The 27,756-nt window shown below is 32.4% G+C and overlaps 2 protein-coding genes and 2 pseudogenes across 5 annotated transcripts; 2 read left to right on the forward strand and 2 right to left on the reverse strand.

Annotated features, from left to right (window-relative positions):
* Positions 1–7,025: 7,025 nt before the first annotated feature.
* LOC123922097 lies at positions 7,026–11,468 on the reverse strand (annotated as a pseudogene).
* A 1,329-nt stretch (positions 11,469–12,797) lies between these two features.
* Positions 12,798–15,310, forward strand: LOC123921815 (glutamyl-tRNA reductase-binding protein, chloroplastic-like). The gene is made up of 5 exons (XM_045974496.1): positions 12,798–13,274; positions 13,380–13,460; positions 14,180–14,284; positions 14,421–14,570; positions 14,931–15,310. The coding sequence occupies exons 1-5, from the start codon at positions 12,891–12,893 to the stop codon at positions 15,159–15,161; spliced, it is 951 nt and encodes a 316-aa protein (XP_045830452.1). The 5' UTR covers positions 12,798–12,890; the 3' UTR covers positions 15,162–15,310.
* A 3,241-nt stretch (positions 15,311–18,551) lies between these two features.
* On the forward strand, positions 18,552–20,272 carry LOC123923065 (annotated as a pseudogene).
* Positions 20,273–20,719: 447 nt separating this feature from the next.
* LOC123921709 (chloroplastic group IIA intron splicing facilitator CRS1, chloroplastic-like) lies at positions 20,720–26,315 on the reverse strand. 4 transcript variants are annotated; one of them, XR_006814171.1, is made up of 8 exons: positions 25,128–25,942; positions 24,172–24,691; positions 23,807–23,937; positions 22,647–22,803; positions 22,264–22,556; positions 22,066–22,125; positions 21,568–21,705; positions 20,722–20,992 (listed from the first exon to the last, which is right to left on the reverse strand). XR_006814171.1 is itself a non-coding variant. In XM_045974361.1 (7 exons), exons 1-7 carry the CDS (start codon positions 25,869–25,871, stop codon positions 20,987–20,989), a joined length of 1,911 nt encoding a protein of 636 aa, XP_045830317.1. In that variant the 5' UTR covers positions 25,872–25,942; the 3' UTR covers positions 20,720–20,986. The 4 variants fall into 4 exon arrangements, 3 of the variants coding, with proteins under 3 accessions (XP_045830317.1, XP_045830316.1, XP_045830315.1); XM_045974361.1 differs by lacking the exon at positions 21,568–21,705 and having other exon boundaries at positions 20,720–20,992; XM_045974360.1 differs by lacking the exon at positions 20,722–20,992 and having other exon boundaries at positions 21,424–21,705; positions 25,128–26,315.
* Positions 26,316–27,756: the final 1,441 nt, after the last annotated feature.

Raw genomic sequence — 27,756 nt, forward strand, 5'->3', positions numbered from 1 at the left:
AAGACTGCTTAATTTCAACTTCAACGTCATTGTTCTAGTTGTACCTCAAGTCTCACTCTCTCTCAATTTTCATTTCCCATGCAGATGCAGCAGGATAGATCGTACTGTACTGTAGTATATTACAACAATAAATAAAACTCTTAGTAAAAAAAGCAAATTCATTTCAATGGTTTTTCTTTCCTAAAAAAAAATAATTTATTTAAATTTGTCAATAAATTGGTGTGCTTTTGTATTTAGCTACTTCCAACTAAATACCAAGACATTTGATTCAAGTAAATAATGAATTATTATTCTTAAGACGAATCGTTAAAAAAATTTGAGTTCGATTTCTAGTAAGAATAATTTCTTATCAAATTTTACTTATCTCGCGGCTAGTGATGAAGCCACTATAGGGCCAAGGGTGGCAGTTGTCCCCATAACATTTTCAATTTGTTTTACTCTATGTGGTATACTAATACATTAGGTTGAATTATTTATTAGTGTCTCCTATATACATCCTATTTTTACTCATAAAATATTTTTTTTATCACATAAAAAAAATTACGTTTTAGATTTATTGTAGAATTGATAAGTATAAAATAAATAAATGATGAGTGCATATGAACATTACATTTCCACCGGTGAGATATTCTATTAAAATATATTGTCTCTGGTCGTTTCTAGTATCTATTTATTTTGAACGAGTTTTTTTTCTCTAAAATAATAAAGACTTTGTGAAACTCCTTGAGTAAATAAGTCGATAATTTTATATTTGAGCTCATAATTAATTTTTATGTATTATGATGATTAAGTGGAAAATCAAGTGAAAAAAGTAACATTCGAGCACATATAAATATAAAAATAAATTAGAAAAGAAAATGATTAAATGATCATTTAATTTTTATATTTGCATATGCTCAAGTATTTTTCATTTTAAAATGTGAGTGAATAATTATGATAAGACTCACAATACATCTATATCCTAGTAGTAATTTAATTTAGTGTGTAATTAATTTTTCGTTAATATATACTAGTACTTTGTTGTGTGTGGTGTTGTTTGGGGGCAGGGCAGGTGTGCTCTGTGCCCTATAGGCTATAGGCTATAAGCTATAGGCTATAGGGATAAGAGCAATTTAGTTTGCTAATAAAAAATGACAAAAAAATTCATTTGCCTTATTTGCACAATTCACATTTGTTTGCAACAAACTCGTCCGTCGTCCCTTTGTCACGCCCATTATTGCCACAAAGCAAGATTCTGTACGACTTCAAATTCAACTTTATTTCTATATCAGTCTCAACTCTCATTTTCATTTCTTATGCATCAATAGAATTAATTTTAAATATTACAAATATAAATAAAGGTTAAATTGGACAATTAATAATTAATCTTTTAATTTATTTATTGATTTCATATTCGTCCCTTAATTAATTAACGTTTTAAATTAGTATCTTAACTTTAATTATGTTTGTTATAATGGTCTATTTTGTTAGTTTTTCACAAAAAATGTTAACTTTGCTTATGTGGCTACTGATGTGGTCACATAACACACTGAAACGAGTGTTATGTTGAAAATGAAAATCTGGCAATAGTCATTTTTTACAAGTCATAATCATATTCACTAACACGCTAAGTCATTTATGTGGACTTATAACTGATAACAGAAAGTAAAATCAACGTTATTTTCCGAGAAAAACTAACGAAAAAAAAGAGGAGTGTTTTTGTAATTTTAATTGTCGGTTTGTTTTCCTGTTCTAACTTAAAGATTGATAAATTCTAGTAAAATATATTTTTGGCATCTCTTTATTTAGAACCTTCTCTTATACTATCTCTTTATAAATGAAAAAAAATACAAGATAGTAAATGAAGTAAAGTTACACTCCTGATTTTCTTTGCCGTTGTTCTTTTTATTTATTTATCACAATTATGTTGTTATTAGGGGATAAAGATAATTTCTTCAATTGCATGCATGATGATATTACACAACGTTGGAAGTTAGGATATGTCTATTTCATATTATGCGAGGATTGATGTGGTTCAATGCGGTTTCTTTGCGGCCATAATATGTGATTTCACTTAACACTGCAATTGTGGTGTCGCCTGCATCAACAATATTTATGTTGTACGTATCAAGTGATGCCATATGCAATTTGAAACATTGGAACGGTCAACACAATACTAACACTTGGATTTATCATCACAGTATGAGATAGAGATGAGTAGAATATACATGATTTTAGATTGTGATTGCGGAGGTTGGAGTTGCGGTTGCTATGATGCAAATTACTACTGTTGTGGTGCGAAATAATTTTATGATTTGATATATATTTAATTTTTATTCATTATTTTATATCCATAATTTTGCACATGCTTGTCTATGACTATGTTTAACAAAAAAAATCCACGTCATTGTCATCTTCACAATGATTAGAAAATAACAAAAAAAATTTGAATGATAAATAGATATATATTATAAAAGGAAACAAAAAAGTAACAACAAATAATATTTAAGATTGTTGATCTATTATGGCTTCAAAGTGGTCCGACACGGAGTTGATGTGGTTTGATGGGGTTTCTTTGAAGCCATCATATGTGATTTTACTTAACATTGCAATTGTGGTTCCGCTTGCATCTGCACTATTAATGTTGTATCAAGTGATGCTATATGCAATTTGAAACTTTGGTAGAATATGTTTGACAATTAAGTTGAAAGAGAAGAATAATTTATGTTTTTGTTTTCTTATAAATATTTATATATATTGGGCTTAACTTATCTTATAAAACTGAATTATAAAGTAAGGATTATCTCGTCCCGTGAGATTAACTTAGTTGGCAGATACATTACATTATATATTCAAGTGGCCGAAGTTCAAACTCTCGTCATTCCACTTATTCACATTAAGGGTGAAATTTTCTAGCTATTAAGCTACTTTAAAAAAAGTAAGATGTTTCTAACTACTTTATAAACACGTATTCAGACTATAACCGATGTGGAGATCTTAACATTTTTTCTTTTCATTTTGGTTTTTAACCACGTTACCATACGATTTGGTTATTTGCGTTGTGCCATTCAAAAAAATCATACGATTTGTCTCTTTTCACTAGCCAAGTCAGCAATTTAGATTGGTTTGACTGGATTAATATTTTTGGGTTAATGTTAGAGACTCAAATTCAGAGATTATATTGCACATTTTATTGTCTCACGAGCTTAATTCACTATGCTACTGACAAAAAAAAAACTTTTTTATTAAATTAGAGACTAGCATAATATCGGATTACATTTTTAAGTACAAAAATGGTAGTTTGTTAAAAAAATTCTCTCTCCAAAAAAGACAAAATTCATTTTCCGTTTTGCACACCACATTTGCAACAAACTCGTCCGTCGTCCCTGTGTGTGCGCTTTGTCACGCACGTTATATTGCCGCAGAGTTTTATTTATTGTTGTAATATAATAGTACAATCTATCCTGCTGCTGTATGAGAAACGAAAAGAAACGTTGAGTTGAGACTTGAGGTAATGGCAACAACGCGCATCAAAAATACACACACAGCCAGCAGGGTCGAAGATTGTGCAAATATCTGAAAAATGAGAACATGAATTTTGTCTTTTGTGGAGAGAGATTTTTCTTATAAAAATTATCATTTTTGTGCCTAAGAATGTAGGTTCATATTAGTCTCTAATTTAATTAAAAACACAATTCAATTCTTAATTCTTTTAACTATTTAATCATTCTAATCTCTAAAATTAATCCGGTCAAAATAATCAAAATTGCTGACTTTTGAAAAGGACCAAATCACATGTAATAAAGTAGAAATGTGGAACCATCATGGTTAAAACCTCTATTTTATCTGACACTCATATTCTAAAATAAGCTAAATATAGTTTCGGTATACTGTATTTCATTAATTTCTTTAATATTCTAAAGCGATGATAATGAATTATATTTAAGATACAATAATACCCCCGTCGTCCCAATTTAATTGACACAGTTGACTGTTTCACGAATACCGATGCATAACTTTGACGATTAATATTTTTAATTGTATAATAGTAAAAATTATAAAAATTTGATATTTTGAAAATACTCATCGAAACGAATCAAACAAAATCTTATATGATGATATTTATTTTTGTTTATTAGTAGAAAAACAAGGTCAAAGCAACATGTATGAATAGTACAATACAGTCAACTGTGTCAGTCAAATTGGGACGGAGAGAATATAATAAATGAAACACTTATAATAATAGATGAAGCGATTATTTATTATTGTCATATATGGAAAAAGGGTGAACTTGAGTTTTTTCTTAATTAATTAACTTTTCAACATAAAAGAAAAATATTTAAATGAATTAATTAACCTGACTAATTATTAAAAATAGTGAAGAATCGCATGAAATTATTGTGCAATTAAAATTGCTTTAGAGTAGTGATACTATGAACTTCAGTGCTCATATTGCTTTTGTACCTAGTTCTGTCCCTGGGGTACTAGACCCTCTACTCTACTGCATTGATGGTTTGGTTGGGGTCTGAGGTATTGTTACTTTTTCTGCTGCTGCTTTTTATTCCCCTTAGGCCTGTTTTGGCGCCATCTTTGGTTATTCTCTACTGCTGTTTTTATTCCCTTTAGGCCTGTTTTTGTGCCATCTTTGGTTATGCTCTACTGGTTGTTATTTATTGTAGTTTTTATGTGTAACTTTTGACTGACTATCAATTTGTTTGTATTCCTGAGGGTGTTTTTATGTGTAGTTTTTTATGTTTTTTGTTTATCTTTCATTTTCTGTGATTATTAGTATAAATATACATATGTAAAATTATTTTTGCATCATATATTTTCTAAATTTTACTCCAGGGAGTAATATGATATCTGAGAATGAGAACCACCGAAAATTGTCTTGATGCAAGAATTCTATGAATAAATGTAAGGTAAACATTATGTTGTATGGATTGTAAATTTTTTTTATAATATATTGTTTATTCATTATTACCAAAATAATAGCTAACATAATAATACAAACCACATATATTTATGTAGAAGATGATTTGTAGCTAAAAATCCAATAACACTAAGAAACGACATCTCATTATTCAGTGTAGAGGACACATGTGGCTCATATACTAGTTTTCAAGCAACCATTGGCTGGACATAGGAAAATTTCTCATCCCACCCACTCACTTTTTCACCCACCCATTTTTTTTCCATTTTCGCTCTTGGTCAAAAAATTCGGAACGCGTTTTCCGAATTTTTTTTTAGTTCAAATTTGGAAAATACATTCCGAAGTGGTTTTTAAAGGCAAAAAAAATTCGGAAAACACGTTCCGAATTTTTTGACCAAAAGCAAAAATGAAAAAACAAGGAGTGGGAGAAAAAATGAGTGGGTAGGATGCAAAATTTTCTGGACATACTTCATGGTCTATTATCCAACTCATAACCATTTTTTTTTTGTATACAACGGGGCCTAAGCCCAACTCTTAACAAATTTTAGTGATGGGGAATTTTAATGACCACGATTATGTAAAGAAATTGTAGACGGTCTGAACAATCACATATAAGGATGGTAAGGCTCATGCTCTAATCAAAATTTAAGGCTCTATAGCAAATAGTGCCACTAGTATTAGCAGAGTAATCACTCTCTCCATTTTATATGATTTTTATTTATTCCATTATGAAAGATTTTAAATATTTTTGCCTAACAAGATTTTAAATATTTTGCCTAACAAGATTTTAAATATGGTATAAAAGAGATTTTGACTCATTTAATGTCATAATTTTACATTTATTTATATTACAAAAATTATATAGTAATGGGAGAAATGGAAAAAAAAAAAAAAAATTTAACAAATGCATTTTGCAAACTCTTCCTTTTAGATATTAACAAATGCATTATGCAAACTCTTGAGTGTTTCAAATGGTTCAAAGTAGCATGTGACAGTAAACTTCCCGTAACCTTGAAATCTACAGGCCAGGTGTGTTTCTTAGGTGGATTAGGACATTTTGTTCCTTCTCCAAATTAAGAGGCCAATTCTTAATTAGATTAGGTGTGTTTATAAGCCGGAGAATAGTTAATATACATCGATATATATTTTTTAGAAAGGTTGAAATTATGATACAACAATGACTGCTTGTAGAAAAGTCATTTTGTTTGTCTAACATGGGTTATTTAATTGCATCCAAATATAATTTGGTCCTAATTGTTCTATAGAGTTAAACTTGGTATGGGACAGTTCCCATCCAAGTATTTGAATTTGTAGAATTGGCTACACCAACCAATCTAGAGGCCTCTCTATACTATATGTAGGCTTCTTTTAACATAAACAACAGAAAAAAATTGTAGAAGTATTAGAGGGTATACTAGTAAACATGAGTATGCAAATAGTAGCACTCAAAGAATTGTTGATCTATTCCGTGCAGGTTGGGATTGCCAGCCCAAAACTATCTTCAACTTTTTTTTCTTGAACAAAAACTATCTTCAATTAGTTGTTTTTCTACTTTTAAGTTGCCTGTATTATTTAAAAACAGTTCTAGCTAAAATGGAGGCTCTTGCGAATACTTCATTGGTTATGATTTCAACACCTCCAAGAACTTTGGTTAAGCCACTCTTTGAAAATGTTAATGGTGTAATTTTCTTTTTTCTTTTCTCCTCATGTAACCAAAAAAGTTATTTATTCATCTTCCGTGATAAATAAGTTTAAATTTAGATTAACTCTTTAATACAAGTTTATTAAATAAAAAATTATGTTAAAACTTTTCTATCCTACCTAACATAAGAAAACATTGGTCAATCCAATTAGCCCGTGACTTGCAAAAATAAAAAAAATATCCGTTTAAATTGACATTAAAATTTGATATCAAAATTGCGCGTCAAAATAACACAACTTAATATTAAATGATAAAAAATTATTTAGTTTACAATCCGTCTAGTGCCCAATACTAATGTTGTGACACTTTGTTGCGTTTATTGAACGTAATTAACTAGATATTTAAATTATATATTAACCATCTAAATTGACGTTAAAATGTCTTCATAAAATGTAAGTAAGAGTAGGTTAATTTGAAAATTATTGTTGAACGATACTTTTCTGTGACGGAACTTTTGTGATCTGTGTCGTCAATGCATTGTCCTTAAGGATCACATGTGTGGTTTCTTCACTCTAAATCAAGAATAATGCATGTAGTGTTATAATTATAAGTTTTTTTTTTATTTATTTTTTATAAGAGAGGAATTAGATCCAATTCGACTTGAACTATATACACTAAGTTCAACTTGCTGATTGATCAATGAAAAAGATTACAAAATTAACTCTTTGTTATTATTAACTAGCAGGCAGGGGCGATTATGCTGCCAGGCATGCCCAGCACATGCCTGGGCTCCCAGTGGAAGCTCTTACCTGGTCTAGGAAATCCTAGTGGAAGCTCTTTGATATCATACAGTCCATCCATCCCCAAATTCATATGCTAAATCACAAGGCTGTTCAGTTGACAGCACTTCCTTAATTTGTGTCATTGTAAAATAAAGAGGATCGAAAGAATCGGCAAATGAAGCCACAATTGATCCGCCTGTGTGGTTGTGAAATTCACAAATTATGTTAATAGTAAGAACAACCAAATTAAGTTTGAAAAAACAAAAAAGGAACCTTAATTAATCCACAATTACATTGATGTGTTTAGGAAAACCAGCATGCTTTTACAACCTTGTAAATACAGTTCTAAATTGATTATTGAAGCATTATGATAGAGAAACTGTACGTGATTTAAAGAGTAACAAACAATAAACAGAAAAAGATAAAATAAATATGCATTATTTTACTTTTATATGTATAAACTTTGTTTTCATCACTTAACAGACAAAAGGAAGCACATGTTAAATATCATGGAACAATTTCAAGACTTTTATAGGAGAAAGTAAGAAGTGTCTATATGTGCACGCGCATATAATAGCTACTTCTTAAATTTTGAATAAATATGCACAATGAAGCGCCATATAAATATAAGGAAAATGCTAAACAGTGCCCCCGGGCACTGATTAAGGATGCGATGACGGGTAATTACAAACTTGAGTTTATAGAGAGTATGGGATGACGGGTAATTACAAACTTGAGTTTTCAAGTTTTGAAAATTTTTGCGACCAGAATAACTGAGCGGTCATCTACCAACTACATCATTGCTTGAAATTGGAAAGATATACGGTAGTACTCAAGTCAATAAACTACACATCTTTTAATGATTTCATTTTTTGGCCTATCAGTCATACACTGCAATCTGGAGATATAAGGAGCATGGTTGTTAGGGAATTCGTGCATTTCTTCGCCATATACAGTATTGAGAAACTTACCAATAAGTCGTCCATGCATCTTTCCATCCGAGCAAGAAAAAATAACCTTAAAAAATAGCAAAACAATCAGCCAAGTCTTCAAGTATACTGTAAAAGAGGGAAACGAGCAAATAGGACATTGAAAGTTTACCTTTCTGAATGAATTAATCCAGGAAATTGGCATTGGTCCTATTTCAGAAAGTTCAATATTAATAACTCGGGTTTGTAAAGATCGAGACGTGCTAAAAACTAAAGGCAAATACAAACTGAACCACAAAAATTAATTTTAAGACAAAATACACATACACATTGAGGTACAACACTAACATAATGTTGGAAGAGAAAACTATCAAAGAAAAAGGTATAGGTTGAAGTTGCACGGAAAGAAAAATTTACTAATTCAATTTAAAGGATTTTATTTTATAAAGTCAAATAGGAAAAAATCTAAGGTATAGTGGCTAGTGAGCAAGAGGAGGACAGCATTTTGAATTCATGCTTCATCCGTTACACCCGTTCCCACATTAGAACACAATGGTGTAGTAGGAAACAAAATGAACTCAGGCTCGGTTTGGATGAACGACTTAATTACGCGCTTATGGTATAAGCTCTTTCTATGACAAAAAATAAAATAAGGTCAAATTATTTTCATATTAGTTTAAGTTGTTTAAGCTATCTTGGAGAGCTTATGAAAATAAGCTGAAAAGCTTATGGTTCCATAAGTTCTCCCGAGCAGTCTCACAAGTGCTTATGTCAGTAGATAAGCTCAAATAAGTCAATCCGAACAGGCCCTCATTGTATTCAACTTAACTGCGACAAACACCAACAACAGTGACTAATAACATCACTTACCCCCACTTGTTAGACAGTTGTAATATTCAAGCATCGCTTTATCTTTGTTGGAGTTGATCAACAACATGGATTCAGTTTTCCTTACTAACTTGGGATCCTCGTATCGTGTAGCAGCTATCTGCCAAGCCATTGATATAAGTCTGCACAAATCTCTCAAAGATGTCCATATTCCCATGTTTAAATAAGATCGTCACGGAATACCAATTACAGTTTAGCATAGTATGAACATTAACAAAAAGGAGGGAGGAAACACCTAGGCTTTATCAATAGCAGTAGTCGACGACGCCTTTCTTCCGGAATATCTTCAATTTTTTACCTGAACATACGTATGTAAAGTGAGTAAGTGAGTGAGAGAGAAAGAATAGTTTCTTTATATTTAAGAACTTTCATGGATAACATTGCGACATGACTAAACCTACCAAAAACCTAGTTACATTCATGGTATGCAGAGTAAAAAAGTAGAGATAGATAGATATTATATATGTCTCCTTTACATTATCATACTAGCATTGCATAATCACTATTGAAAATCATATTCAAATCCACTGCACAAAATGGTTGGTATAACTGAACAGAAAGCAGTGTTTCTTTGATATCCATTTCCTGCACACATCTCATTCTCCAACTATCAATGAAAGAGTTCTCAACTTTGACGTGAACACAAATAAATGTCATTTTTATATCCGCAGACAATCACATAATAACAATTGAAAGTGGTATTCAAATCCACTTTATAAAGTCGTTAGTATAGCTGAACAAAATTTAATGTCTCTGTTAAGAACCCGAGAATTGAAAATAGGAAAGAATAGGAGAGAATCTCTGCTCCAAGAGTTTCCCGTTCAAAATAGAGTTAATTTATTGACACTGTTTACAATATTCAATGATGATCTCGATCTATTGTATTCTCCTATTTATACACGATATCTCTAACTAATCAATTAACTAACTAACTAACTAACTAACTAACTCCCTAACTAATTCTGCTATATTTTAACTCCCAACAGTTTCTACGTGTACTGTTATGGCTTACATATAGCACTGGCACTTAAGATTAAAGGCCAGTCCAATGTCTGACACGGCGGCACATTTGGTTACATTCAATCATTTATATTTGATCTATATAGCATTGACACTTCAAATTGAAGGTGACATTATTGTTGAGAAGTATTGTGAAGCCTAGCAAAGAAAAAAAAAACAACTTGAGAAAAGTTTATCTTAGCCAAACTAACTAATCTTAACCAGTTAGCAACTAATCCTAACCAACTTACATACACTTTTAACAAACTCCAACTTATTCTAATAGACACTTCAGATTGAAAACGCGTTCAATGTTCGACACCGAGACATTTGGTTACATTCAATCAAGTCCGGGTGATGCTCCCCCACCCAACTCCACCACAATCTATAAAATTTGCTAACCTATCTTCCTAGTTTTGGTTTTGACTCTTTAGACCTCTTCCTGTACCAAAAAAAAGTACATGCCAAACAAATAAAAATCCAATCTTACAATGTCCCTATTTGGATTTTGGATAAACAACTTATTTTGCAGCTTATTTATATTAAAAGATAAAATAAAGTCAATTTTTTTCGTATAAACTAAGAGCTTATGAAAATAAGCTGCAAACAACTTATAAAAATGTCACAATAAGTTGTTCTCCGAAATAGTCTCACAAGTGGTTATGCCGGTAAATAAGCTCAAATAAGTCAATTTAAACAGACTCAAAGTAAAAATGTCACAAGAGAAAGCACAACCCAATGAAGGCAATATATGGAAACATGGAAGATTGAAGTGAGTGAGTGAGTGAGTGAGCATTACTTACCAAAGATATGCAGCAGGATTATAAGAAGTTGGGTCCAAAGGGATCAAATCATTAGGAGGGTCAAGAAAAGCTACAACATCTTGTTCATCCAAGTAAGACCTTTTACCATTTGGAAGGATTTCAAAGGGTTTATCATCCCAAGGAGACGCATGAACTTGATTGCTTCGAAACACAGCACCGTTTCCAGAGCTAGATTCAACAATTCCCTTTCTTCTTCTTCTTCTTCTTCTTCTTCTTCTTCTTCTTCTTCTTCTTCTTCTTCTGTTTAACACCAAACCTGTATAAACAACAACAACAACAAAAAAATACAAGTTAGTGTAATTGATAATTGATGTAGCAGCATTTTGTTTGAAGTCATTGAGTTACCTCTGAATTGTGGATGTATTGGTGGATGGACATGATGATGAGTGTGAATGCAATGCCATTGGCAACAACAAATTGGTGTTGATGCGGTGATGATACTGATTGTCGCTGTTGTATTCATAGGAAGCTGTCTGTCTGTCTGTACTGTCTTCAAACGTTAGACATGCGTGGGGACTGTGATTGATTGATTGCGTATAGATTTTTATGTGGCAAAATTACCGTCAGCCCCTTTATCTTATGTATTGTAATTTTCAAACCATAATTTTTTTTTTGTTATGTATTTTATTGGCCATAAATATCACCCGACCCAATGGATGACCGAGACTTAAACTCCGACTCTCTGCATATATAATATATTGTCTTTGCTAATCGAGTTAAGTTTTCAGGACAAAATATTGTTTTAGTGAATGGAGTGTAATTAAAATGTGCTAAGGATCCAAAGACTAGAGTTTTAGACCTTTGTCTCAAAAAAAGAGTTTTAGACCTCAAAATTTATATAAATGATTCAGTAACTTTTGCAGCTGAATTGCAAGATCAAAATATGTCATTTATGTCCCATAAATCATGACAAAAAATACCGAAATTGTTAGGCCGGACATCGTGATTCGGGTTCGAACCCAAATTTCACAATAATGCGAGTTTAATTTCAGTGGATTTACTGCTTCATTTAAGAAAAAAAATGTCATTTATGACTATTGAGAAGTTAATTATTGTGTCGATGTTGTACTTTACCGTAGCCAATTTCGAAATTAGTGTTGGATTTGGAGCATATATTTTTTAGTCTTGCTCTTATCAAATCAAACAATTTTTACTTTTTTGGTATTTCATGAGTTTCTACTAGGGCAGAGCGATCGGATTTAGATTCAAAATGACTCACCCGAGAAAAACTAAAAGTGTAATAATTTTTTAGAGTGCATCATTTATGAAGCCGAGTTATGGAAGATCTTTGAAGGTTTGAAATTGGCGTGGTATGTGAATATTTGCAAAGTTAAGCTCTATGTCAAAAAGTTAATGCCGGATACTTCCACAAGTTTGGGATGTCTTGTTGGTTTTTCTTTTATTGTTTATGAACAATATCCTCTTCAAATTCAATCTAATTTTTTAAGCTCATAGTGGAAATTTTGTCTTTCCACCCCATATTTCTTTTCTACTCCTCATTTTTTCATTTTTGCTCTTGTATAAAAATTTTGGAATCTGTTTTCCGAAGTTTTTGTAGTTCAAATTCAGAAAACATATTCTGAAGTTTTTTCCAAGGAAAAAATAAATTCAAAAAATGCGTTTCAAAATATTTATTCAATGGCAAAAATAAAAAACCGATGGATAGAAAAGAAACACAGGGAGTGAGAAGAGCAAAATTCCTCATATTGTTCGTATTTCAACTCCGCAATTGATTAAGCTGTAGTTTTCTTTCTTGGGCCTAGGCCCGTTTGATTTAGGAAAAAAAAGAAGAAAGAAACTGCACAAAATGGAAGTGACGTTTACTTACATAGAAACAAACAAAAAGAACAAGAAAGAACACGACCACTTCAATTTCAATCAAAAACCAAAAACCTCAAAAAAACAAAACCAAAAATGCTTCTTCAAACAAGACACTTCACTGCACCATGTTTCACACCAACAAAACCAACAACAACAACAACTGCAAAAATCTCAACTCACCCTTCAAATTCAATCTCATTCCGTAACACAAAATGTTCAATTTCAACAACCCAATTTGAAGGATTGAAAACCGATAACAAAATCAAAAAACCATTTCCAGCTGAAGTATCAAGAACCATTATGGATTTAGCTAGGGTTGGCACACTTTCTACATTAACCCAACAGGGTTTTCCAATTGGTATTGGTGTTCGTTTCGTTGTTGATTCGGAAGATGGAAACCCTTTTTTCTATTTCAATCATAATTCTATTCCCATTACCAATAACAATATTGATACCCCTTCTTCACTTCATGTTAAGGTATTGAAACTTTTGGAGTTTTTTTTGTTGGGAGAAATGGAATAATTGTGGAATTGGGTTTTTTATTTGATGCATTGTATGTGTTTGTGTTTTTGTGTCTACCAGTTTTTGCAATCTGGATTGCGGACTCCTCAGTGTACACTTCAAGGAACACTTACAAAACCTCAAGATTCAGTTTTGATCAAGGTAAGTGGATTAATGTGAATTATTTTGAAATTAAATTCAATGGTTTGTAATCAATTAGTATTAGGATTATGATAGGTACATTATATATACAAGGTTTTTGAAAAATTGTGATTGTAATGAGTCGCTGAAATTGTAGGTGTCGAACAATTTGATCGGTTAAATTAACAAAATTTTGACATGATTCAAATAGATCACATTAGTTTGAAATAAGTGGTTCAGCTCAAGTGATTAATGAACTTCAGTTAAGGTCAAATTGATTGAAGTACTTGAGTTCGAACCGTGGGTGGAAGTGGAACAATCTTTGGCCAAATTTTATTTAACTCCTAGTTGAACTCTGGATTACCAGAGGCCATTTTCCTTGGGAACCAGAGGGTCGATACATATAAAACCAAAAAAAAAGTCACATTTAGTTTGTCTTAGACAATTGCAAAGATTAAATTGACTAACTCAAAAGGACTAATGTGATTGAGAATTTTCAATTTTGGGATATTTTAGAATTTTGTTAATTACAAATGATTTCAAGAGCTAACTAGGTCATTTACTCATTATAGAAAATTATTGACAAATGGGATTGATGTTGACAAATGTGGCTATGAAGAACTCAAAAACCCCGGCCTTGTAACCTCAACTGTAATTGTGTACAACAATTTATAACCATCTATGCTTGTGTGTTCTGTTTATGTTGTTTGTTTAATCAAACTTCTACTGCCATTCTGCAGCGGCTTGCTTCTTTGTGGAAGAAGAGATTTGGAGAAGAAGTTAATCAAGAATTTATGTATATTATTGCTGTAGATAGGGTGCTGCATTTGGATGACTTCCAGGAGGTTAAGCCCTGATCCTTCTTTTCCTTGAATCATATTCTAGCCTACACTTCTAGGGCACTAGACCAATAAGTTGCGTTGCTTATTAACCTTGCAAGTTGGTTTCTGATATAAAGTTGGCTATGTCGGTGTTTTTCAGGACGGTGTGTGGTTTACCTCTTTAGACTACAAAAATGCTCAACCTGACCCCCTTCGAGAGTTTGCTGAGAATTTAGTCGCTGAAATTAACGCCAATAATATGGAAGACATTACTCGTTTTTGCAATATCTATGTTGATTTGGATTTCCAGGTACTTTTCCTTTTAGTCTTTTTTTTGGGTGGATTTGAATTCGAAATTTCACAGGGATGCCGCATGCCCAAGCTAGACTTGCAAATCTCTTTCATCTCCCGCATATTATCACAACAACACTTCGTCCATTTTTATTTCTTTATTATCCTTTGATTTAATTAGTGCACCTGATGTATCTATATAACATTTGATTTATTTATCCATTCATGTCTTGTTGTGACTGTGTTTATCCAACATCTGTATAGAGATCACATGTTGTATATGATTGCTAAATAGAAACCTAATTTCAAAACAATATTGGGGACCCATAAGTTAGTCTTTTTGTGTTAACTTTAAATGTAATTTGACTTCCCATTGTAGGTCTCAGAAGCAAAGATGATATGGGTAGATCGCTTGGGCTTGGATATGCGTTTGTTTTCTCCTAACAACGGTTTATTTGAGGTCCGCATTCCTTTCCCTAGAGAAGTCACTGATGAAAAAGGTGCCAAGTCAACATTTAATTGTATGTCTCAATTGGCTTGGGAGGTAGAAAAAAACTACCATCCTCTGGATTTTGAGAAGGTTACACAATTGAAACACATAAAGTCATGATGCTCAAGTTATCATTTTTTTGCACAACCATCAAATATGCAAGGTGAAGCTTTGTAATTTTTATAAGAATATGACCATTTTTACGGTTTTGTATTTCGTGTTGGTTCATTTGAGGCTTGATATAGAGATAACATTGAAGACTAAGCTTACTAAGTTTTGCAAGGTAATTTTTTGGCTTCTGTCTAGCAATGATAACATAGTGGAATTACGGCTATAGTGAATTATAGTGAACTTTCTTCCAACATAGTATTGAACAATTACAATATAAATACTGAAGCATTAAAACATTACCCAAAATTCATTACTAAATGTTCAAAGCAAATCATCCTCTGCATACTCAATAGTTCCAAATTCAATAGTACTAGCTGTTATGTTTATACTAATATCATAAGCCATTCATTCAGAATTGTGCAACCTAATTGTAAGGGGTCCGCAATATCTTCTGCAGAGATTGAACAGCCCCGCGCATCCCCCTGGTCATGCTAGCATTCCTACCTTCAAATGTCTTCAACCAACCCACAAATCTCACTAACTGACCAAGCTCACATGTTTCTGGGGAAACCCAAAACCTACTATTCTCAGAACCTAGCTCCAACACATGAACCAATATGTTAACATCTTTTATACGAGTAAGGGCATGCATATGATTCATAAACTGGTTTGTCGTAAAACCAGCTCTGTTGATGTTTTCAACTGTGAAAATCTCAGCACGAAATCGTCTATGAACTAAAAGGGCTACATCCCGATTGATCATATGCTGTTGTTGCCTTTGAAACTCAGCCATAGCAAGCGAGCAATGAGACACGTTTCTGACCAAAATAGGAAGAAAAGAAGAGGTGGAGTGAAAATATGATGGAAAAACAGAAGGCTCAAAACAATTTAAATAATGTACCAGTTGTGTGTGTAGTGTTCATACGAGTAATGCTAAATAATGGTACTTCGTAAATTGTTACATGAGTAACGACACTATTTCAAAAATTTATATCCATCCTTGAAACAATGGATGGCAATTTTCAATGACACTAGGAACTTGAGATAAATTAGTAAATGTGTTACCGAAAATTGAGTAACATTATGGGAGATTGTATGATAAAGTGGTTAATGTGCTCTCGGTCATGTGAGTTTAGCTCGGTTGGTAGATACATTATAATATTGTACTCCCTTCGAACACATTTATAAGCAAATTTGACTTTTTTGATACATTGAAAAATGGATGTATTTTCAATGTACCAAAAAAGTCAAATTTGCTTATAAATATGTCCGGAGGGAGTATTATACATTGCATTATCCATTCTTTCTTTTTTACTAGGGCCGAGTCGAGTTGAGTCGAACTCGTCTGAGCTCGACTCGATATGAATTGGTTCTGCTAAAAAATCGGCTCAAGTTTGACACAAATTCTTTTTTCAGCTCGAGTTAGGCTCGTTTAAAGTCCACGAATAGTTCGGTTCGGCTCATTAGGTTCAACTTGTTAAGTTAAATCACATGATTTTGAAGTCAATTTTTTTTTTCAAAAGTTGACTTTTAACCTTTTAAACTATTTTTTTAAAAGAAAAAACAAATATTAAATTAAAATAAAAGTCATCTCATGTATATAAGTAGTTTTTAAACCCGTACTCTCGCACGGATGACTTTTTTTTGCTTAAATATCACATTAGTTTTTGTATGTTCCTGTTTTTTTGTTTTAATCCCTATTTTTTTTTTTTAAAAAAACACTCCCTGCATGACCAATTCCTTTTGGTTTTCGTCCCTCCCGGCTCAAAAATGCTGACGTGGCAAATGAAGGACAAAAAAAAAAAACTATTATTGAAGGAGCAAAACCAAAAAATAAAATTTAAAATCCAAACAAAAACAAAAAAAAATGTTTTTACGTTTTTTAATTTTAAAAATAAATAAAAAAACTATTTTTTTTATATAAGACAAATTATATTATTAACAACTTTTTAGTGTCTTAATGGTCACTTGTTATTTGTTTGTGCAATATTAAAGCGTTATTTGGATTAACTTATTTTTGAGTTTATGCAATATAAATTAGATTTTATGCTATTTTATAAGTTCACATTAGTGAAAATTGTATTTTTATAAAATATTTTATCATAAACAACAAAACAAACAAATATAGAAAAGGACAAAATAAAATAAGCCAAAAAAAATAATTAATTAAACCAAATCCATATAAGAAAAAGACAAAAAGAAATAAGCAAAATTAGAAAATAAAAAATAAAAAATCATTCTCCAAAAGGAGATGACATGGCATAGCTAAAACAATTCTACGGTTGCTAAATCCTGTTTCCCTTATATTAAGTTTATAGATGAATAAACACATACAAAATTTACACTAACATAAACCGATACCGACCACAAAGTTACAAAGCAAAAACCAATAAAATTTCACTATTAAAAAATTTTGGTAAAGGGAGAGTGGGTAATAACCTACGTAGGGAATTAAAAAGATCATTGATGTATATCGATCAAGATTAACGCTTTATGCGTTTTTATTGAATACTGTCAATTTTGATCTTCCTCAATAACATATATCAAATGTTTTTTAGATTTTTGTAAAATTTAACATAGATGATCTATAATATATAAATTTTCAATCTAACGATAAATTTTGTAAAATATATATTCGTTAAAACGTTATTGAGCGGTATAATATTACTTAAATGTTACATCCGTGTAATTTAATCCCTCTCCATATATATATGGAAAATGCTAACTAGTGCCCCCGGGGCACTAGTTAAGGATACTAATTATAGTAAAATTACATTGAAACTTGTGTAGTCAATGTTTATAAAGTATAAAAAGTGTCATTTTCAATGCAAAAATTACTTTTTTTGTATCCTTAACTAGTGCCCCAGGGGCACTAGTTAGCATGACCCTATATATATATATATATATATATATATATAACTAAACTAGTTCATGAACCAAGCGAGTTGAACTATATAGTTTATGTTCAGCTCATTTATTTAACGAACTTAATTTTTAACTCAAGTTCAGCTCATTTGGTCCATGAACCGAATTCATGAGTCAATTATCAAATCGAGTTTCGAACTATTTACGAGTTGGCTAGGGTCATTATCAGCCCTATTTTTTACGTATATACATCGGTGCTTTTGCACTATCTGTTCATAGGTGCCAAAACTTCTTCGTGACCCTTGACCAATGCTCCACCAATTCATTGGTAAAAAAAAATTCCAATTTCACGGCAGGAAAGAATTGTATATATTTTATTTTAACGACTTAACCTAACCTAACTCATCGGGGCACCCACCCACAACACAGTATATCATTCACCGAATCACAAGTCCTCTCAGAGACAAAGGTAGAGACGATTTGTTACTTCCACAAAAAACAACAATGGACTCCACTCAAGTAAAAAGAAGAAGAAGAAGAAACACAATGGTTGCAACAACTGATTTATATTTACCTGACGAGTTTGGGAATGTGTCTTCAAATTCCTTATGGACGACCATAGTTACTTTAAGTCTCTCTCCCTCATCTCCAAACAGTTTCTCAACATCACTAACCGTCTCCGATCATCTTTGGCTATCTATATTCCAACCATCCCTTTCCTCCCTTGCCTCTTGCAAAGGTTTCCCAACCTCACCTCTATCGACATTAAGTGCTACTACTACAAGGACCTCGACAACCTTCTCATCCAAGTCTCTCGTTTCCCATTGAAACTCACATCGCTCAATCTCTCCAACCAACTCAGAATCCCCGCAAATGGTTTGCGAGCTTTCTCCAAAAATATTACAACTGTGACTTCTCTCATTTGTTCCAATTTGGAAGATATCAATAGCACTGACTTACCCCTCATTGCTGATTGTTTCCCTATGCTTGAAGAACTCGATCTCAGTAACCCAAACGGGTTCATGAATTGCTATAAATTTAGTAAAGATTACGAGACTCTTTCATTGGCACTTTTTAAACTTCGCAAGGTTGATCTCACTAATCATTTCTTCTTTTACGACAAGGAGCTTTTTCACTTGTTTAAAAATTGTAAGCTTCTCGAAGAGGTCATCTTCTTTGACTGTGGCATAACCGACGATGGTATTGCTTCTGCTCTCCGTGAGAGACCAACATTGAAGTCTTTATGCTTTTCCAATATACTCCATCCAGAATACTCGGTTACTTCAAATTTTAGTGACTCTTTGTCCAGTTTGAAAAGTTTAACTAGTCTTGATTTGTTGTCTTTCAATATCTCGAACAAGTTGCTCTCCTCTATTGCAATCACACGACTTCCTTTGAGGAGGCTTGTCCTCCAAGATTGCACGGGTTATAGTTATGCGGGAATCTTTTGTTTATTATCCAAATGTCAACATATCCAACATTTGAATCTTCAAAATGCCGATTTTTTGAATGATCAGAATGTTGCCGAGTTGTCTACGTTTCTTGGTGATTTGTTGTCTATAAATGTTAATTGTTGTCATAAGCTCACACAATCAACCTTGTTTGCACTCACTAGAAACTGCCCTTCACTTAGTGAAATCAAAATTGAAAGTATTGGAAGTGAGATTGTAGAGAAATTTGATTCTTTTATGGACTTTGGTGTATACCCTCAATTAAAGTCTCTTTATTTGGCTCACAATTTATGGTTAAGTGATGAAAGCATCATAATGTTTGCCTCCACTTTCCCCAATTTGCAGCTGCTTGATTTGAAGTCTTGTACAAACATTTCTGAAAAAGGTATTGGTCAAATTTTAAGGAGATGCTTTAAGATTAAGCATTTGAACTTAAACTACTGTTCAAGAGTGAAGATACTTAGAATGGACTTTGGAGTTTCCAAACTGGAGGTGTTGAACGTGTCAAATACTAGAGTTGATGATGAAGCACTCTATGTGATCTCAAAAAATTGTTGTGGACTTCTGCAATTGTTATTTGAAAATTGTGGTGATGTCACAGAGAAAGGATTGATGCACATGTTAGAAAATTTGAAGCAACTAAGAGAGATCAGTTTCTGCAATTGCTTTATAATGCATTCTAATGTTATTTTCTCAATGATATTTTCAAGGCCATCATTGAGAAAGATAAATATTCCAAATTATTGTCTCAGCGACAAAGAGCGTGAACTCTTGTCGCATCAAGGATGCTATGAATATTGGTAACATTCTCAAACTACTCTGCTGAATTTTGAACTCTTAAATGCAAGATGTTTTTTTGTTTTCCGATTTATTTTTTCGAGAAATTTCTTTCTTCTTTTTCAAATGTCAACTTACTTGTGTACATGGTAATTCTCTAAGCATGCTTTTTACCGTTTAAGCCGTACTTACGGGACCGAAGTTAAAGATACTGGTTTTATTTATTTTCTTTGTATTGAAAGTTCCATGGAAAATTGGTATCTTTCTGGTGATGTCTACATATTATGTTATTGTCAAATTATCCTTTGTCTGGTATTGTTTCTTGAAGCTATTCAGTAACTAACTGTTTTTGTCTGCTTTGACATTAGTGTTTAATTAATTTTAATTTGGTCAAGAAAAAGATAAAATGAAATGATTAAATTGATTAGTAACCTTAAGTAGTATAATGAAAACAATATTACAACTTATATTTAACCACAAGGGAAGAAGTATTTTTGATCTTCTAAATGCAGGCTATACATTTTCAATGGATTCAGCTTCATTTTTTTTTACAGTAGATTCAGCTTCATCTTACAGAAACTTGATCTCAGTTAACGGGGAGTAAAAAATTCCAACTCGTCTTTAACCACGCGAAAGTGAAATCCAACACAATCTGCAACTTTCCTTTCTCAAACTTGCATGATATAGGTGTATGTGTGAGCTTCCTTTCCTCATCGAAGAACAGCTTTTCAAGTCTTCACTTCATTTCTTTATAAAAGAAGTTGGAATATAATCAATCATATAATTAAACATGTATGCAGAATATTATTCAGAACCAATATTTCCATCTAAAGATTGTAGTTTAGCATTGCTAAATTGCATAAGTAATACTAGAAAAACAAAAACATTATCCATTATCTTTGATCATCCTAGAATAAGTGTAGACTACAGAATTGATATTATAGAATAGATGAGTAAAATCAATACAGTGGTTATGAATGACTCGCGACCTGTCAAAATAGGCCGGGCTACCGGGTCGGCACACTGGTCCAGTATTTTAACATGGGTCGGCCGTACAAAAGCAGAGAAAAAAACATATCTACACTTGTGCCTGGTGATTAGTGTGCTGTACCCTTTGATCTATAAACATATCTACATACCGGTATGCATTTACCTCGCCTCCTCTAAGAATAAGCTCATGAAAATAGTGATGGTAAATGATTGACTTCAAATTAATATAGGAGAAAAAAAAAACTTGTTTACACATTTGAGCTCAAACAAGAAATTTTTACAATGCTCCTATACTGAAAGCTTACTGCCAAAACATGTTGCTCAATGCTCACCGAGGCTTGAATTTTTCATATGTCTTATCTCATCAATCGTGGATATGCGGAAGTTGAGGCTTGATACAAGTCTTAGACATGCATACATTAATTTTCATATTCTCTTGCCTCAATTTCCTTCCTGTGCTGCAGGGCTTCCTAAAATTGTAAGAAGAATCTCAGTTATACAGTAGAACAAATAAAGTTATCTTGAAGCCTAAGTTTTCTGGTCAAATGAAAAAGTGCAAAATGACACTGACAACTTTGTTGCTCTGTCCGTTCCAAAATAAGTTTTGTTTTAGCACAAAAATGTTCATAAATAAGTGTCAATTTGCTTTTTCAATGTGACATTAATTATTATTTTTCAATTATACCCCTACATAATACTGTCTGCACTAATTTCAAATCATTATATTTACTATATGTTTATTACGATGGCTAATAACAATAGTTAATAAGGATAATTTCGTAAAAGTTTATATACAATGCCGTTTTCATGCACAGATTATTGGAACTTACCAGTTTCACCTTCAAATCAGAGATTGTCTTCTCTCTCTGATGAGCAAAAAACTTCAATGACTGAAACAACGGTAGCCAAATCAGTCTTGAATAGGAGGTGAAATGTAATTGTTGAAAAATACATATAAAGGAAATAAGATGTGGATTTTCAAACAAAACTAGGAGAATGATGAATGCAAAAGAATGCAAATCACTTACTCCAATTCTCTGCATTTCAAGAGACCTTTGCAATGCTTTTCTTTTGGTTAGAAGATTTTTCGCTATCTTTTCTGAAGGCCGACTATAGTTTTTACCACGGTAAATAATAATAGCATAGCCTTCTTTTAGTTTATCAACTGAAACTAAAATTCCGCCGCTCTCTCTCTCCAAAAATTGTGAAGTGTAGATGACTCGACTGATTAGTCTTTGCATCGTAATAACCTTTGCTACTTCTCTGTGTTTCCAATGCTGATGTAGTCCTTCCAATACACCATCGAAGACTCCTCGCCTTCCTGCACTCATTGTTGAATATAGCTTCTTAGAGAAAGTTATACAGACAAATGGATAGTCGAGATGCAATTCAAGAGGTTAAAATGCTTTACCAAGAACTAGACAACTTCTCATCTTCAATCCCATCTTTCGGAAACATTCTCTCTCCTCATCAGTCATTATTTCCAAGTCTATATCCTGCCCAGCAGGTTTCCATGCAGCATTGAACTTTGATAACTCCATTGCTGATCTTTCTATTTTCTTGTTAAGCTGCATAATCCACATGATTAATTTTAAGAGTGTTATAATATAACAAAGGAAAAAGTCAATAAACCAAATCTCACAAGGAAAGCTTTATGTTGTTGCACTTTCAATTCCTTCTCCAATCTATATATTTCTGCTTCCAGTGAAATGTTTAAATCTACATTGGCTTCTTTTATATCCTCGTGCTTATTTTGGATGTTCCTAAATTCTGTTAAAGTTCCACTTGTACTCGTATCTTGTGGCAGTGGCAACTCATAGATAGAAGAAAAGGCTTGAATTGCTTTCATCCGTGCAACTTCTTCGTGAAGTTGACTAGTTTTAAGCTCTGATTCTCTCTTTTCTACCAAAGCTGCAACTCTACTTGGAAGGAAATCTTTTCCCCTATAGAGTAATATATAGAACTTGTTGCGCAACAATAGAACTCCTCCGGTGAGACATTAAACTTATTCATATCGGTTTTTGGATATATAAATCAAAATCAGTACAAGAACTAATATACAAGCTAAAAGAGTGGCGCAATCCACCAGTCTCTCATGATATTCAAAATAAAACATGTTTACAAGCTAATCTGGAAAACTACTGTTGGTGCAACAAGTAATTTTAGTTTAGTCTAGGGATTCTGAAATATTTACCAATCACTCGAAATTAAATTACTACAGGTCCAACCATTACAGTCATTCAACAACTATGTAGCACTGAAACTTCATATTGAAACTGTGATGTCCGACACCGACATATGTATTTACACTCAACTATACATTTTATCAAATTGTTACCGGTGTCGGCTTGTCATTTAACAACCATTGCTGTATTAGGCCAAGTCAGGACAACCAAGGTGATAAGGTCTTCCCCAAAATGTGAGTCAGGACAACCATTTAATAAAATCCAACTCAACGCAAAATGAAAACTCAAGCTCTTATACATAATATCATTGACTAAACCTACACCTAAGGTCTATAATATCTTGCACCTCACACACATTGAAAAGTAAATTTTCTATGAAACTTGCCTTCAGTTCATTGGCCATTGTTTCATTGTCAGTATTTGGAACTCCAGGTTTGATAGCAATTTTTGCTACATGACTCTTGTGCCACAACTTTAAGATAGCAGCAGCTAAGCCTTGATGTCCTCTGTTTCTTCCTTCATAAGGAACGGACAAAATGAATTAGTTAGCCTTAAGAATAAAAAGATAAAACAAAACCGAAGCAGATAAAAGGGATACAAAATTTCCTTTTTAAGCTAATATATACCAGTAAATATTTGGTATACGCACCCATTTTCAGCATTAAGAATAAAAAGAGAAAATAAATATCTATAATATATTCTCAGCCTAATAAAGAAATGAAAGGACTGCATCAAGAAGGAGGGTACTACCAAGGACAAAATGAGTTGGTAAAGGGTGAGAAATCTTCCTGTAGTATGTTAGTTCACCATCAGTTAGTTTTACACCAGCATCAGGTAGACAAAGCCTAAATGGAGGCTTAAATCCAGGAACCACTTCTGGAAGTAAGTCAGCATCTACCGGAAGCGGTTTGTGCATCCACCAATCAATGAAGCGAGGTCCTAAGCCATCCAATAATCTATCACATTCCCTCTCATACAATGATCCACCAGTCGGTTGGTAATTTGTATCATGGACATCAGTTGATTGAGAATCCTTATGATAAGCATTCCTTCTCGGTGTCTCACTTGTACTTTGGTTAGATTCAACCCGGTAAAGATCACCTTTGGTGACTGATTTCACCTTGTTCGTTTCATAAGAATTTGTTCTTTGACTAGGAATATTACCGGTATAAATCTTTGAAGAATCTTTAGAGGTTAACTGATAGTTGCATCCTCTGTAAACCACAAGAGCATCCTTCTTAGTCCATACAACCAAGCCTCCAGTCTTTGTCTATTCACACAGGAAATGAACACTAATAATAAAGCCATCACATAACATGGAAGGATAACACATATAGCACAAAACAGAATAACTATCTACAAGTCAAAGGTCTTTGATTGATATTTCATATTAGAAATTCATACAGCTAATTATACATAAGGAGCATGACCAGAGAGCCCAAATAGCAGAAAACGAATCATGGGTAGGTTCAAATAGTGATACCATAATCTTAAAATTTAGGTTGAGCTTAACTCTACCATACATACATACACATTTTCGTATCTTATCTAATACGGGACTCAACATCAATATATATGCTTTACACTATCAATTAATCATAATCGTTGGATCATTAAAACTATTTGATTTTACTCAGACAGTATATGAAAATTAATCTCTTTATGAACAAAATTAAAAGATAATCATAGGGAAAAAGAAGGCTAACCTCAACAATTTCTCTAGCTCTATCCATATTTTGACATAAAGGGATATCAAATTTAACCATAGCAAGTTCATTTGTCCTCCAAGTCCTTTTAATTTCCTTCACAACATCTTGTGTAACACCAGCTTTCTTAACCTTGACCCAAATTCTCATTTTTGCAGCCTCACTCCTCAACCTTTGAAGCAACACCTTATCAAGTTTCAAATCAGCACAAGTAACAATTTTTTCCTTTTTTACCCTAAAAAAATCAATCTTCTCATCTTTCTCCCATGGCAATCTTCCTTTTGTCACAACTTCATCATTCTCCATCAAACCTTCCAAACAAGACCCAAAGTTTTCAACTTTTTCAGAACCCATTTGAGTATCAGTCTTGTGAAGCCTTTCAACTTTGTGGGCTATTTTCTTCAAAGCTTTTTTGCCTCTAACTTCTTTACCAGTTAAAGATTTATCTGAAAGGTCACGTTTTTGTTCTACTTTTGAATTTGAGTGTGAAGTGAAATTGAGAAGCTCTTTGGGTTGGAGAAGAAGAGGACCCTTCATCCATGGAGGTGTTGGGGCTTTGAATTTGATGGAAACATCATTATTATCATCAGAAATGGAGTTATTGTTGTTGTTGTTGGGAATTGAAAGGGAAGTGGGTTTGTGATGATTAAGGTTGTTGTTATTGTTGTTTTTGGGGTTTGAGGAGAATGAAGAAGAAGAAGATGAAATGTGAATGGCAGAACATGAATAGTTAAGGAAGAGCATAATGATGAATGATGTCTGGTTGTAATGGTTCCTCAAACACAACTGCAGTGTTCTGTACACTGATGATGAAGCTATCCTGCACAGTCCAAATTATTGATTATATTTTAAATAAGTGATGAATTAAATATGAATTTTTGATTTTTTTTAAGCTAAATAATTCATAAATGTTAATTTTATATTAAAAAAATTCTAAATTTTAGTGAAAGATGTTTTTATAATCATTAAAAAATTTAATTCATCAAAAAAGTATAAAATTAAAATTTAATTTTTAATCAAAAAAGTATAAAATCATTAAAAAATCTTAAAATACATAAGAGTTGATTAAAATCAGGAACAAAAAATTGTCGCAGAAAATATTTGGAGAACCAAAAGAAGCTAAATTTTTTTTATAGGAATTAAATATGAAATTCAAGATATTTATATGACTAAAAATTATTTTAACTCATATATTTATTTTAGAAAAATATTAACTAATGTTCTGAAGACACTAGTAAAACAAAACCATCATACTCGACAGAGAAGACGAGTGAATTAAAAGCACATGTGGATAAGCACAGCCTATTACAACATTCGTTCCTTTTTTTACTAATAATTTATTGGTGCCAATAATTTTTTCTTTAAAAATTGGGTTTAAAATTATGGGCTTTATTCATAAATGTATGAAGAAAATGAAGAAGAATGAGAGGAAGAAAATAAAGAAATTAAGAAAAAATAAAGAGTAATGTCATTTTAGTTTCTGGTCATATCTAGTTGTCACACAAATGTGTTAAATCTGCGTGCCACGTGTCCCTAAAAAATGTCACTTCAGCTTTTTTATAAAGTTAGCACCAATTTTTAACGCAAGGGACCAAAGTGACTTACGGATTGCAGAGTCAAAGAGTATTTTGTATTTTTTCTTGAGTCGAGGACCATAATGACAGTGAGTTGCACATTCAGGGACTAAACTGATTGACGAAATGTAAATTCAGGGACTATTCAATAATTTTTACTTAGTAAGAGACCAAAATGAAAACGAATTGCATATTGAGAGACTAAAATAACTATTTTCGCCATATATTTGCTATCCAAATTGTGAAATTTGTGTAGTAAATATTTGTATAATATAAAAAAAATCTATTTTCAAAGCAAAATTTGCTATGTATTTTATTAGTACTATGTGGAGTATTAATTAGCAGGCATGATCATTTACTTTTGGGCATTACTTTATCTAGAGTGGAGATCGATTTTGGTCCTTCACAATTTGCAAATGGTATAATCTAGATCTGACAAAAATAAAATTTAAATTAGTCTGTTATATTTTTATATTGGGGACAAATTAGTCCCTCTGTTATAATGATCCATGGACTAATTTGTTTTCAATATAAAATGTTATAGACTAATTTGAATTTTAGTTTTTATTAGGGACTGGATTGTCCCATCAGAACTTTGCGAGAAATCAAAATGGGTTTTCACTCTTTTATCTAATTGGTTTTAACTGCATCTAGGGTGAACTATCCCTACATAACTGCTTAATTTTAAGTTCCCACTAGCAACCGACGTTGAAGATGCCCTTAGTTAGTCTATGTCTTTGTAGGACACTCTCAAATATGTTTCAAACTTTATGAATATCTCAAAAAAAAGTTTTCGACTCTATTAAAATGTCAAATTAGTCCCTATATTAATTAACAACTTAGTAAAAATTAAGTCGCTATATTTTACAATGTCAAATTAGTCCCTATATTTTACATCAGATTGGTCCGTAAGTAGAGGTGAGAATAGGCTAGGCCGAGCTAGGCTTTGCCAAGCCTGAGCCTGGCCTGTCAAAAAAATCGAAGGCCTGAGCCTGGCCTGTGGCCTATCATAGGCCTAATTTTTAGGCCTGAGCCTGGTCTTTTGAAAGCCTGAT

This window comes from Trifolium pratense, linkage group LG4, assembly GCF_020283565.1.
Source record: "Trifolium pratense cultivar HEN17-A07 linkage group LG4, ARS_RC_1.1, whole genome shotgun sequence".
Lineage (NCBI taxonomy): Eukaryota > Viridiplantae > Streptophyta > Magnoliopsida > Fabales > Fabaceae > Trifolium > Trifolium pratense.

Coding starts and splice junctions, on each gene's coding strand:
- LOC123921815 (XM_045974496.1), top strand. CDS start 12,891: ATGCTTCTTCAAACAAGACACTTCACTGCACCATGTTTCACACCAACA. Junction 13,275..13,379: donor CTTCTTCACTTCATGTTAAG/GTATTGAAACTT, acceptor TGTGTCTACCAG/TTTTTGCAATCTGGATTGCG. Junction 14,285..14,420: donor ATTTGGATGACTTCCAGGAG/GTTAAGCCCTGA, acceptor GGTGTTTTTCAG/GACGGTGTGTGGTTTACCTC.
- LOC123921709 (XM_045974359.1), bottom strand. CDS start 25,871: ATGCTCTTCCTTAACTATTCATGTTCTGCCATTCACATTTCATCTTCT. Junction 22,804..23,806: donor CAATGGCCAATGAACTGAAG/GCAAGTTTCATA, acceptor TGGATTATGCAG/CTTAACAAGAAAATAGAAAG. Junction 22,557..22,646: donor GAGAAGTTGTCTAGTTCTTG/GTAAAGCATTTT, acceptor CAATGAGTGCAG/GAAGGCGAGGAGTCTTCGAT.